Genomic DNA, 13,420 nt, shown 5'->3' on the forward strand with positions numbered 1-13,420 from the left:
TCCGCGCCCTGACGGAGGACGTGCGCTTCTACTACAGAAGGCTCCGGAACAGCAAGGACCAGCTGGAGCCGCGACGCAAGTCCAAGGTACGCCATGCGCACCCGGCCCGCCCCGGTGGTCTGGCCGCTGAGAGTCTCTGAGTTAAAGCGTTCAGTTTTGAAAGGGCGGCCTGTAGCGTAGTGGTTAAGGTAAATGACTGGGACACGCACGTAAATGACACGCAAGGTCGGTGGTTCTAATCCCGGTGTAGCCACGATAAGATCCGCACAGCCGTTGGGAACCTTGAGCAAGGCCCTTAACCCTGCATTGCTCCAGGGGAGGGTTGTCTCCTGCTTAGTCTAATCAACTGTACGTCGCTCTGGATAAGAGCGTCTGCCAAATGCCAATAATGTAATGTCATGTATTGTAATGAACTTCGGATTTTAGTTTTTACTCAAAGTAGAAAATGTCAAATCCTGCATTACGTATAAATTGTTGGTAATGTAAGTTTAATATATAAGAAATGTGATTTCAGCCAAATGCAGTTTTTTATTTTTTTATTTATGGAATCAGAGAATATAAGTCCCGTTTCCCATTTTCAGGAGTGAGAAGTGTTAATTTTCCATTGTGTGGTTACTCTCTCTTTCAGGTGGCAAATATTTATTTCGACTCGAGTCTGCAGTGTGGGGATCACTGCTACGTCGGTCTGCCGTTCGTATTGAAATGTGAGTACGGACCCCGACCCTCAGGAACCAGGCTCCTGCATGACCTCTGCAGGCTGTGTGTTCTGGGTGCCGCGGTCTCTGCGTGTCTCACTTAAAATGGCTGTCCCTTTCAGCCGAATCCAAGCCGCACGGGCTGCTGATGCAGGAGGATATGTGGGATTCGGACGTCGACTTGCACCAGACGCTTCTCAAGAGGTGGAAGGAACTGAAGGAGTCCTCGGGGCAAGAGTGAGTCACGTAGAAGTGTTTTATCTGCCCTGTGTGTCTAAGGGGTGCGTTTGGGCGGTCGGTGTGGACTGAACCCATGCGTCTTCCTCCCGTAGGGTCGAAGCTCTGTTTGAGGTGAACACCGACCTGCAGAAAAACGTGCAGGCTAAAATCTCAGCCAGGATGACGTGGCCATCGATAATCAACTCCTCACGCCAATCCTCTTCCCTCTGACCAACACCAACAGCTCCTCAGTAAGTGCACATGTACCAACACCAACAGCTCCTCAGTAAGTGCACATGTACCAACACCAACAGCTCCTCAGTAAGTGCACATGTACCAACACCAACAGCTCCCCAGTAAGTGCACATGTACCAACGCCAACAGCTCCTCAGTAAGTGCATATGTACCAACACAACAGCTCCTCAGTAAGTGCATATGTACCAACACAACAGCCCCTCAGTAAGTGCGTCTGTACCAACACAACTGCCCCTCAGTAAGTGCGTCTGTACCAACACAACTGCCCCCTCAGTAAGTGCGTCTGTACCAACCCCCTGTAGCTCCGGGGTGAACAGGCAGTGGTGTGCTGTAGTCTGGGTGTGTTCGGCATGCAGGAATGCAGCTCTGCAGGTAAAATAAGGCTGGCGGTTTGTGCTGAATGACCCTTCGTGTGTTCGCAGGAAAAGCAGGTGGTCTTGGAAAACCCCGCGGATGTGCCAGTCTATGTGCAGCTCCTTCCTGTGGCTCTCTACCCGAATCCGTCCAGCTTCGCTGAGCGGGTTTTGACAGGTACGGCCGTTTGGCACCGCGTTTGAGCCATTACTGTGGGTGTTGGGTGTGGTCGGGTGTGGCTGGGTGTGGTTGTTTTTCCTCAAAGTGTTTTGTTTGTGTTGGCAGGTCATGAGCATGCATGGTTTACACATCTCAAACGTCAGATTGACAAAGCATAATAACTCCCTTGTTTTGTAGTAAATCAGTTTACACTGTGCCTTATCTCATTCCCCTAACCCATTCTCACTGGTCTTTCACCTGTCTATCTTTAACTGTCTGTATCTCATCTTAATCTGGGACTTTTTAATTAGAATTTTCTCGGTACGGTTGGTCCTCAAGTTATAGATAGGCTAAGTCTGTAACTGCCATACCAAGACTATCTACCTTGTGTACTGGATTTATGGTCATGGCCTTACAGCTAATCTTATATGAATTGTACCTTATCTGACGTGTTTTACTGTTTGAATGACCTTGATATGTACAGTTTTGTACGTGGCTTTAGATAAAAGCGTCCGCTAAATAACATGTAATGTAATATGGCACATCAGAGTGGTAGGCATCAGTAAGATCACATCTGTGTCAAATCATAGTTTTGTGAACTGGAAACTGTCAAATATAATAGCTGTGTGAACCCGTGTCGTCTGTTTTATGTACCATGTAAGGCACTCCTTAAATGGGGCTGTTAAAATGCCTATAAGGGAATGCGTGTAAACGGGTTGTCTGAGTGGGTCATCTTCACAGAGGTACCGCTGTGGTCTGTGACGTCACAGTTTTGGGGTTCGTGCTGATTGACAGCTGCAGTGGCGGTTTTGAGCACATAAGGCGAGGCGGCGGCTTATATATCCGTCAGGTGTGGCGCTGTGCATGCTGATGGCTGTTGGGTTTGACAGCCGTTTTGAATAATTCCATTTTGAATAATCGGGCGTACTGTTCATTCATCATCCGCATATTTGTGTTTCTCTATTGCCGTTGGCTCCGGTTTATGATTTGTCCGTGAATTATTTGCATGGGCTGCGGGTCTCAGACATCTGCTTCTATTATAATGTGAATTATTGCAGAATGTCTTGCCAAAGCATGCATGGGCATTCTGGCTGCCCAGCTGCTGCTTAACGCTATTTACAATAACAAACTTGCCCTTCCCCTCAAAAACAAACAAAGAAAAACAAAACAAACTGAATTAAGTTCACACTGGAACTCTGAAGTGAGTATAGTGGCACATCCCATAAGGAGAACTGTTCTGTCCCCAATGTGTGTGTGTGCTGGATACACAAATAGACAGACAGCCAACAATAGGCTTCAAGAGACAGTCGGAGGTGGAGTAAAGTTTGAAGGGTCTTTTACTCTCCTTTCTCTCAAAACGTTTTTTAGTTTGTAAAACTGAAATGATACAAAAAAGATAGCACCAATTACACAATGCTATATGACATCACATGTATATAAAATAAATAACAACATGAAAGTTAAGCTACAAAGCGATGAAGTACTACACAGTATATTACTTTTAAATGATATGTAACTATCTGTAAATAACTTGTAGATATTCGTAAGTAGCTTGTGCTCATTTGTATATATATACCGTGACGCTGCACATCGCAGAGATATGAACCGAAACGGTGCTAGCGCTATCACGAAGCTAACCTTAACTAAAAACAACAGTGAAGATGGCACATGTCAATGCACAGAGACTAACAGGAAACTAGCATTACCTTGGCAAACATATAATAGAGGCCAGTGTTCACTTGCATAAACAACACAAAGTGCTCAAAACGCATTAATATGCTGCTGCAAATGACGTACTTACAACCGATACTTTCCAAGACACGATTGTACAAAGAAGTGGAAAGGTAGAACTATGCAGCTAAAACGTGACCGCATGTATTGGGGCTCACATGAGAAATGAAACTTCAGAAAAACAAACCAAAGTACGCAATGACCCCTGTGACCACTAGAGGGGCGTCAACCATAAATAAATGACACAGTTCTTATAGAACATAAGAATAACTTATATTTACACTTTTATTTTTTTGGCACACATTAAAAGTAACTTTGTTTTGGCTAGGATAGCCTTCATCGGAGCATATATGATCAGAGAAGGCGTTCCTTTAATTTAAACGTGTGCTAAAATAAAATAATTGAAGTAAAGCGTATTAGCGATCTACTTTCAGTATCTGATCACCAGTCTGAAGCTGATGAGTTATGATGCTTCACGATGATATGAACATAAGCAAGGACCCCGCGCGGATCGCTGCCTGGCACTGCTTCCTTTCAAATATCGTCTGATGATATCGCATATTATTTATTTTGCCAGATTTTCAGTGTATAGTCCTGTTTATACAAATCTACGACTTAATATTCATTTGTATTTTGTTCCTCAATACAATACATTTTTGCACTCTAGTGAGCTAGTGAGCACTTTATTAGGTATTTATTGGTCTTATTCTTTTGACAAATTGGTGTTCTGCTGTTGTAGCCTATCCACTTAAGAGGTTTGACGTGTTGTGTGTTCAGAGATGCTCTTCTGCATACCACTCTTGTAATGTGTGGTTATTTGTGTTACTGTCATCTTCCTGTCAGCTTTGACAAGTCTGGCCCTTCTCCTCTGACCTCTCTCATTAACAACACATTTTTGCTCGCAGAACTGCTGCTCACTGGATGTTTTTTTCATTTTTTGCTGAAAGTGCTCACTGAATGTATATTCCTTCATTTCTCTATCAAACGTATATGAATGTTGAAAGGGATTTGCTTTGGAGCAAAAAAAGCATTGCATTAGGTTCAGTGGATAATCTTATTTGGACTTTTTTCCCTTCAGGGATAGGTTGTGTGGAAGGACCTTCAACATCAACACCAACACACTGGAGTTCCAGGTGCACAAAAACCAAGTGAGTCATAACATAACATCTCAAACGAAAATAAAATCACTACAAATAGTCTAGCTGGTTATTAAATGCTGGGTGTAAATTGTAATGAGAGAATTTAATTGGCCATTAACATAAATCATGTCATCACAGATTTTTATTAGTTTATTATTATCATTTCACTTGGCTGTTATGCTCATCCGGAATGGCATTGCGATGTTTGAGCTACGTTGCCATCGGTGACGATACACTCTCTCTCTCTCTCTGGCAGACTTCCCCCAATAAGAAGGGCCCAGGGTTTACCGAAGGAACCACGCGACCGTTTGTTTACAACGTCCTGCTGTTGCCTGGAGAAGCCAAGTCCTTCACCGTGAAGTTCACTCCCGTCAGTAACCGCACTGTGACATCCCTGCTCATCGTCAGGTACACAGCCCTCTCCCACAGCTGGCTCAGTCCCAAATCTCTCCTCCAAGCTGGTGTACTGCTCAAATCTCTGCCCCCAGCTGGTGTAATGCTCACATCTGCCCCCAGCTGGTCTACTGCTCAAATCTCTGCCCCAAGCTGGTCTACTGCTCAAATCTCTGCCCCCAGCTGGTCTAGTGCTCAAATCTCTGCCCCCAGCTGGTCTACTGCTCAAATCTCTGCCCCCCAGCTGGTCTACTGCTCAAATCTCTGCCCCCAGCTGGTCTACTGCTCAAATCTCTGCCCCCAGCTGGTCTACTGCTTAAATCTCTGCCCCCAGCTGGTCTAGTGCTCAAATCTCTGCATCCAGCTGGTCTACTGCTCAAATCTCTGCCCCAAGCTGGTGTACTGCTCAAATCTCTGCCCCCAGCTGATGTACTGCTCGAGTCTATTCTAGCCAAGCACTCATCCGCATGTCACCCAGCCCTTGTTCTGAATGAACGCTCCCAGGGAGAAGGCTCCCTCCCTGAATTTGGGTGTGTTGTTATTGTTTTGGAAATGGATGGTTCACTGTTGAAACTTTCCTCCTGGGCCAATTGTCAGGGGAATCCCAGCCATAAAGAGCTTCTTGTCTGCACCCTTTCATTTCTGAGTCATGTTTGTCTCTGATCCAAAGCCACATTGGTTGGTCCTGACTCAGAGGGTGTGTGTGTGTTTGAATGTGCAGCACCCTGGCAAATACCAATGTGGAGATGTTCTGAGATGCTTTCAGGGCTGTCCTGACTCAGTGGTGGTGATGTCACTTTCTTCAGCTCTGGTTGGTTTGCCGTTTACTGTTGCCGGAGCTCTGGTTGGTTAGCAAATTTTCTGTTGAAGGAGATCTGGTTGGTTTGCTGTTATACAAGCTCTGGTTGGCTCATACTTTATGCTTGTTGGAGCTCTGGTTGGCTCATACCTTTTGCTCTCTGGTTGGTTCGTAGTTTTCCATTGTAGCACAGGTTGATTAGACTACGAGTGTGCGCGTGTGTGTGTGCATGTGCTATGCCCCCTGTGTGTGAGTGACAGGCTCGTGTCCTGCAGGAATAACCTGACGGTGGTGGACTACGTGGTGGTCCGGGGCCAGGGCACCACGGAGAGCCTGAAGGTCGCGGGGAAGTCTGCGGGCCCTGGGAGCTCCCTGCGGTTTAAGATGACCGAGTCCCTGCTGAAGGACTGCACAGAGAGTGAGTACTCCACTCAAGCCTGGCTACACATTGCATTACATTACGTTACTTTACAAAGCATTTACATTACGTTACGTTACGTTACTTTACAAAGCATTTACATTATGTTACGTTACATTACATTACGTTACTTTACAAAGCATTTACATTGTTACGTTACGTTATGTTGCATTACGAAGCATTTAGCAGACACTCTTATCCAGAGCGATGTACAACGGTGTGCAGATCGAACACAGGGACAAGTGTGAAGAGGACCCTAGAGGACAGTGCGGTTCCGAGTCCTAGCGTGACCATACAGATACAATTGGAACCCTTTGTGTACACAATCCCTGTGCATGCACACACATGCACACATGCAGCTGTGTATTTGTCCATTTGAACGTGAATCGGCAGATAATCTAAACTAAACTAAGCACTGTTTATATCTGTCAGTCTACCCAGTCTATGCGTGCTTCGATTGATGCCTCTTCAAAAGGGATGCCGTGTCTTGTTCTCTCCGTTAAGCGACCACAGTGTTCTCTCAGAGCCACGGTGTATTATTTGAGGTGAATATTTCTGTTAGTGGCGTTTGCTGCATGCCAGTGTTGCACAATGGCTGGGGAACAGGTCTTGCAGCTCTGGAGACTGAAGGTTTGATTGCAGTGCTGCATAGCTGTTATACCCGTCAGCACACTGGAATATCCAGCTCCCCGAATGGACTGCATTTTCACCGAATGTAAGCTGTGCAATTCTGTCGGGATACGAATGTCCGCTTAAATGCCTAAACTTGTGAGATGTCATTTCATTTTGCATTGCATTACTGCTTTATTGTCTTGGTTGGTATAGCTGATGTAACTTTTTCGTGGTGAAGTGTAGTTTCCTTCTGCGCTGTGAGAAACTGGGTTGAGAGAAAAACTATTATTGGAATCTGTGCATCTCTACTTCCTGTGTGGCTGACTGCAGAGAGCTGTCACTTTTCTATTGGTTAGGTCGTCTTAGTGGGCGGGCCCCAATTTCGCATAGATAAAGGCAATGTGGCAAAAACAAAAAAAAAAGAACTGCATTGAATCAGTGTAAATATGTTTTTGCGATAGATACTGATAAGCAAACTTGCATAGTTGCATACTGTATACTACACACGTAAAAAAAAATAATAAAAAAAACCTCTATAATATTCTCTCTGTGATTGATCACTCTTTGTTTTCACAATCCCAACCCGGTTATTGATTAAGGATCGTTTGCCCTCCTGAACCTGGAATCTCTCCCCAGAGTTGAAGCTGAAGGAGCCGAACTTCACGCTCAGGAGAACGTTTAAAGTGGAGAACACGGGACAGCTGCCCATTCACATCCGCTCCACCGAGATCAGCGGTCACGCCTGCGAGGGCCACGGATTCAAAGTCCTCAACTGTCAGGAATTTGCACTTAAACCAAATGCTTCGAAAGATATCGTCATACTGTAAGCACACGAGGCAGACTGGGGTTTTTTTTGGTTTCTTTGTTTCTTTGTTTCTTTGTTTGTTTGTTTGTTTGTTTTCATGGCCTGGAAAGTGTTTAATCTGTTGGTTTCCTTTGTCATAACTGCACATTTAGGCAGGGAGGGTTCTCCTGTGGACACAAATTCAGCCCAGTGCAATGTTTGGTTTAAATCGGCCGGGATTCTTAGAGCGGCCTTGAGATCAGCCGGGCTTTCTCTGGCCGACGTCCTGCATGTACAGTAAATGTGTGTAAAAGGGGTACTGTCCCGTTTGCCTGCTTTTCATTTAAAATGTCCCATTGACTTTTTTCATCAGTTTAAAATGCCTATCATTTTGTACAATCGTGTGTGTTCAAAGACAGTTTCATTGGTGGCAAGTGCAGTGATAGACGCCGTACGCAGGGTGTTCTCTGGTCGGGGCACTGAGGGGGATGTCAGAGAGCTGCGTGTGGTTATCTAGGGCAGAAATGGGGCCAGTTGCAGGGGATCTGACGGCAGAGTGGAAACTGTGACAGCACAGCCGCTGCTCAGAACTGCCTCGCCTGCCTCGCCAGGACCTGGCGCTCGGCACTGAGGGCAGTGCACCAGTTCTCCGGTTCTGTTTCGGCTGCCTTCATGCGTTGCCCCGGTCTGTGCAATCTGAAATTAAATGTTTTGTGTAAGATGATGACAAATGTCTGTGGCTGTGTGGGAGTGTCTACGCATGTGTGGGCATGTCTGTGGTTGTGCGGGCTTGTCTGTGGCACGTGTGCTGTCTCTGTGCCTCAGACCCTGCTCTGTGACTCAGACCCTGCTCTGTGCCTCTCTGTGACTCAGACCCTGCTCTGTGCCTCTCTGTGACTCTGACCCTGCTCTGTGACTCAGACCCTGCTCTGTGCCTCTCTGTGACTCAGACCCTGCTCTGTGACTCAGACCCTGCTCTGTGCCTCTCTGTGACTCTGACCCTGCTCTGTGCCTCTCTGTGACTCAAACCCTGCTCTGTGCCTCTCTGTGACTCAGACCATGCTCTGTGCCTCTCTGTGCCTCTGACCCTGCTCTGTGCCTCTCTGTGACTCAAACCCTGCTCTGTGCCTCTCTGTGACTCTGACCCTGCTCTGTGACTCTGACCCTGCTCTGTGCCTCTCTGTGACTCAGACCCTGCTCTGTGCCTCTCTGTGACTCTGACCCTGCTCTGTGCCTCTCTGTGACTCAGACCCTGCTCTGTGCCTCTCTGTGACTCTGACCCTGCTCTGTGTCTCTCTGTGACTCTGACTCTGCTCTGTGCCTCTCTGTGACTCTGACCCTGCTCTGTGCCTCTCTGTGACTCAGACCCTGCTCTGTGCCTCTCTGTGACTCAGACCCTGCTCTGTGCCTCTCTGTGACCCAGACCCTGCTCTGTGCCTCTCTGTGACTCTGACCCTGCTCTGTGCCTCTCTGTGACCCAGACCCTGCTCTGTGCCTCTCTGTAACTCTGACCCTGCTCTGTGCCTCTCTATAACTCTGACCCTGCTCTGTGCCTCTCTGTGACCCAGACCCTGCTCTGTGCCTCTCTGTGACTCTGACCCTGCTCTGTGCCTCTCTGTGACCCAGACCCTGCTCTGTGCCTCTCTGTGACTCTGACCCTGCTCTGTGCCTCTCTGCGCGGCAGGTTTACTCCTGATTTCACGGCCTCACGGGTGATCCGCGAGCTGAAGCTGGTGACGGCGGGCGGCTCAGAGTTTGTGTTCGTGCTCAACGCCTCGCTGCCCTATCACATGCTGGCAACCTGCGCCGAGGCCCTGCCACGCCCAAGCTGGGAGCTGGAGCTGTACATCATCATCTCCCTCATCATGAGGTACGGCCCTCAAACTGCCCCTGGACCTGCCCCTGCCCCTCCACCTGGCCCTCAAACTGCATTTCCACCTGCCCCTGCCCATGAAACTACCCCTCCACCTGCCCCTGAAACTGCCCATGCCCCTTCCACCTGGCCCTCAAACTGCCCCCCATCTGCCACTGCCCCTGTACCTCCACCTGCCCCTGCCCCTGAAACTGCCCCCCATCTGCCCCTGTACCTCCATCTGCCCCTGCCCATGAAACTGCCCCTCCACCTGCCCCTCAAACTGCCCCCCATCTGCCCCTGCTTCGCCAGCTGCCCATGAAACTGCCCCTCCGCCCCTCATATTTCCATCTTTGCAGCGGCTCCTGATAAAGTACTGACTAGCAGAGTCTACATCTGCAGATGACCATTGTCCAATTCAATGCTCTGGCCTCAGACATGATATATTTGTGTGCTGGAAGTTTATTTTAGTCATGTCTGTGTGGGGGTGGGTGATGGTAGTTTATTCCGTGATGGACAGCCAGGTCCACCCCTGTGTAACGGTGTTGATGGTCTCTTCCTCAGCTCCATGTTCCTGTTGGTCATCGTCACAGCCTACCTGGAGGCACAGGGCATCTGGGAGCCGTTTAAGAGACGCCTATCTTTCGAAGCATCCAACGCTCCCATGGAAACGGGGAGACCCTTCGATCTCAGGGAAATCGTACGCATTCAGTCTGACTCAAAGTGAGTTGACGGTCGGAGAGGTTTTATATTTTCATCGTATTCTCGGGTTTCTGGTACGCTGCAAAACATGACATCTGAACAAGTGAAAATATCTTCTATTCAGGCTATGAATCTTCCCATTTTTTCCTTTCCAGGATGAATTCACTGACCAAGTACTGTCCCAGATTGTTTAGCTTGCTTTAACTAAATCTGTCGAAGTGAGTAAAGACTTCTCGTCCCTTTGGCAGATCGTTTTGCTTGATTCAAGCAGTTTTTTCCAAGTTTAGTTTTTTTCTTGACGTCATTTTTTTTGTAGACCTGTGATGGTGTGCAGTCTCCGGTTTGAAGTTATGAGCACGGCTAGTCTCCGTAGACGCCTGCTTAAGGGCCTGGTTGTCTTCTTACGGGGCCTGGTTGTCTTCGTACAGGGTCTGGTTGTCTTCGTACAGGGTCTGGTTGTCTTCTTAAGGGCCTGGTTGTCTTCTTAAGGGGCCGGTTGTCTTCTCACGGGGCCTGGTTGTCTTCTTACGGGGCCTGTTTGTCTTCCTCCGCAGCTTGAACGAGTACGGCGAGACGAACCACGCCTCCTCGCGGGGGGTCTACAGCTCGGGGTCGTCCTCCTCGTCCCGTGCCGGCGGGCGGCAGTGCCCCCCCCAGTCCCACTCGCACAGCCTGGAGGGCCTGAGGTCCCGCATGAGCTACAGCAACCGGGCGTCTATGCAACTGGCCTCCGCCTCCGGCCAGCTCGCGGGCAGAGGGGACGCGCTGACCAGCCGGAAGGCCAGGAACGGCAGGCAGCAGCAGCAGCAGCAGCAGCAGCAGCAGAACCAGGCCTCCGGCCCGCTGGAGCAGCAGGGCCCGGCGGTACCGGCGTCGGCCCAGAGGCCGCATCCCGAGGCCGGGGCCCGGCACAGCTCCGAGGACTCGGACTACACCGGCCTGCTGGAGGCCATGGACCGGGACCTGGGGGGCCCCGAGACGCCGCCGCCCGAGGTGTTCCAGGAGCAGCCCCCGTCCCCGGCCGCACACGGCAAAGGTACGGGAGAGACGGGGGGGGGGGGAAATGCGCCTCCTTATCTCGGTTCTGCCGGTTCTGCTGGGCGCCGCGCCCTTTAATGCAGCGCTTCTCCACTCCAGTCCTCGGGACCCGCTTGGCAGAAAGGTTTTTGTTGTAACCAGGAAAACGCACGCCTCATTTCGACTGTTCGAGGGCATTATTTTTGGTGTTTTGATTGGTTCAGTCGTTGAATCGGGTGTGTGAGTTCCTGTGACTCTGGAAAATACTGCTTTAATGGTTCAGAGGCCTCCTGTGGGTTTGTGGGTTATCATTTCCTCACAGCTGTAGAGTATTTCTGCACGCACGCTGGCAGGGATGTCGCCTTTCCTGTATGGATGCGGGCGGATTTATACCCGATGGTGCAGAGGTCAGGGTTCATGATGACTCTTCCCACTCTCTTCGGCAGTGAGTGTTTTGGCGCAGTTGGAGCCGTACGAGGTCGGCTGTGATGTCGCAGATTTTGCTGTGTGAGGCGGCCATTTTGTGTCGGGATGGTGTAGGCGCTCTGTCCTCTGTGACGCTGCTGTGGATAGTTTCTTGGCAGCAGTGTAGCACAATGGTTTGGGAGCTGACATTGCGACTACAAGGCTGTGGGTTTGAGTGTGGTGGTGATTGTGCACCCCCTATGTGTGAGTAGTGGAGATTTTGTACACCCCCTATGTGAGTAGTGGAGATTTTGTACCCCCTATGTGAGTAGTGGAGATTTTGTACCCCCTATGTGCTATGTGAGTAGTGGAGATTTTGTACCCCCTATGTGAGTAGTGGAGATTTTGTACCCCCTATGTGCTATGTGAGTAGTGGAGATTTTGTACCCCCTATGTGAGTAGTGGAGATTTTGTACCCCCTATGTGCTATGTGAGTAGTGGAGATTTTGTACCCCCTATGTGAGTAGTGGAGATTTTGTACCCCCTATGTGCTATGTGAGTAGTGGAGATTTTGTACCCCCTATGTGCTATGTGAGTAGTGGAGATTTTGTACCCCCTATGTGAGTAGTGGAGATTTTGTACCCCCTATGTGAGTAGTGGAGATTTTGTACACCCCTATGTGAGTAGTGGAGATTTTGTACCCCCTATGTGAGTAGTGGAGATTTTGTACACCCCTATGTGAGTAGTGGAGATTTTGTACCCCCTATGTGAGTAGTGGAGATTTTGTACACCCCTATGTGAGTAGTGGAGATTTTGTACACACTCTGATTGTGGTGGTGCTCCGGCGTCCTCTTGTTTGACAGCTGCAGCAGCGAAGGGGAAAGTCCAGCGTAAAAATAAGGCCCAGAAGAAGCGCGAGGAGAAGGAGCGCCGGACGAAGGCCCGGCCCCAGGGCGAGGAGCTGAAGGAGGCCCCGCTGGACAACGACGACAGCTCCTCCACCACCACAGAGACCTCCAACCCAGACGTGGAGGCCAGCATCAAAGAGGTACCGCTGGTTTTTTTTTTTTTTGTCAATGGTATTTCTCAAACATTGACCGTTTCTGTCCCAATGCAAACTGGCTCCACCCAAATCACGAGGGTTTGGCTTTGGCTTGTTGAGAGTGTTTAGTAGGGTTTTAATAGGGGCTCAAAACAATAGTATAGCAGTCCTTTCGATTGGTTGAAAAGGTAAAAGGTCGAGAGTGCAATATGGCAACTCTTGGGACTGAAAGGGTTAAATGTAGTGACTCATAACTGCAGTGTAAATGTGAATTGAGACTGAAACTGAGATTGTTAAGTAATCCAAAATTTCACCACTTGGTGCTGTGACGACTAGGGATTCAAAAGCATTTTCTCTCTCAGAAATAAGTGCAAGTTGTCCCAGAAATCCTGGGAGACTCAGTTCATTTTTAAGGCCCAAGCTACAAGTAAAAATGCGTTGTTATGCATATTTCAGCAAGCAGGACTAAATAAAACGAGGATGCGTAAACCTATGGGTTCCCAACCTGACAACTTGGGTGTATGCGGTGTTATTATTTAGGCTAAATAAATGCCCAGGAACATTGGATGTAGCTAGCCAAGGTACATTACCTGTCTGTGCTGCCAGAACAGCCTCATCCAATTCAAATGTTTAACAATTCTTCGTTGTATAAACAAAATTTGTTTCACCGAGTGTTTTTTATCTGGCTTCTATCATAATAAGCTGAGATGGAAGCCACGCTCTGCTGGAGCATGTTGGTGTGAGGCCAAGCCGTACAATTGTAAATAAAGTAATAAAGTCAACAAGCACTCAAAGTTCTTGTCACAGAATGTCCTTTTCAACACTACAAACGGGTATTAAACAT

The 13,420-nt window shown here is 48.5% G+C and overlaps 1 protein-coding gene across 1 annotated transcript in view; it reads left to right on the forward strand.

Annotated features, from left to right (window-relative positions):
* Window positions 1-13,420, forward strand: part of tmem131 (transmembrane protein 131) — a 68,594-nt gene that overhangs the window by 47,298 nt on the left and 7,876 nt on the right. The window contains 15 exon segments of the mRNA XM_061226857.1: window positions 1-86; window positions 629-704; window positions 818-932; window positions 1,028-1,125; window positions 1,128-1,165; window positions 1,592-1,700; window positions 2,453-2,504; window positions 4,492-4,561; window positions 4,809-4,960; window positions 6,020-6,162; window positions 7,411-7,597; window positions 9,243-9,428; window positions 9,975-10,133; window positions 10,667-11,148; window positions 12,398-12,582. The exon segment at window positions 1-86 is cut by the window's left edge and continues 67 nt beyond it. Of these exon segments, the coding sequence (XP_061082841.1) occupies window positions 1-86; window positions 629-704; window positions 818-932; window positions 1,028-1,125; window positions 1,128-1,165; window positions 1,592-1,700; window positions 2,453-2,504; window positions 4,492-4,561; window positions 4,809-4,960; window positions 6,020-6,162; window positions 7,411-7,597; window positions 9,243-9,428; window positions 9,975-10,133; window positions 10,667-11,148; window positions 12,398-12,582 (2,138 nt within the window).

The sequence above is a fragment of the Conger conger genome, chromosome 17, assembly GCF_963514075.1.
Source record: "Conger conger chromosome 17, fConCon1.1, whole genome shotgun sequence".
Classification (NCBI taxonomy): Eukaryota; Metazoa; Chordata; class Actinopteri; order Anguilliformes; family Congridae; genus Conger; species Conger conger.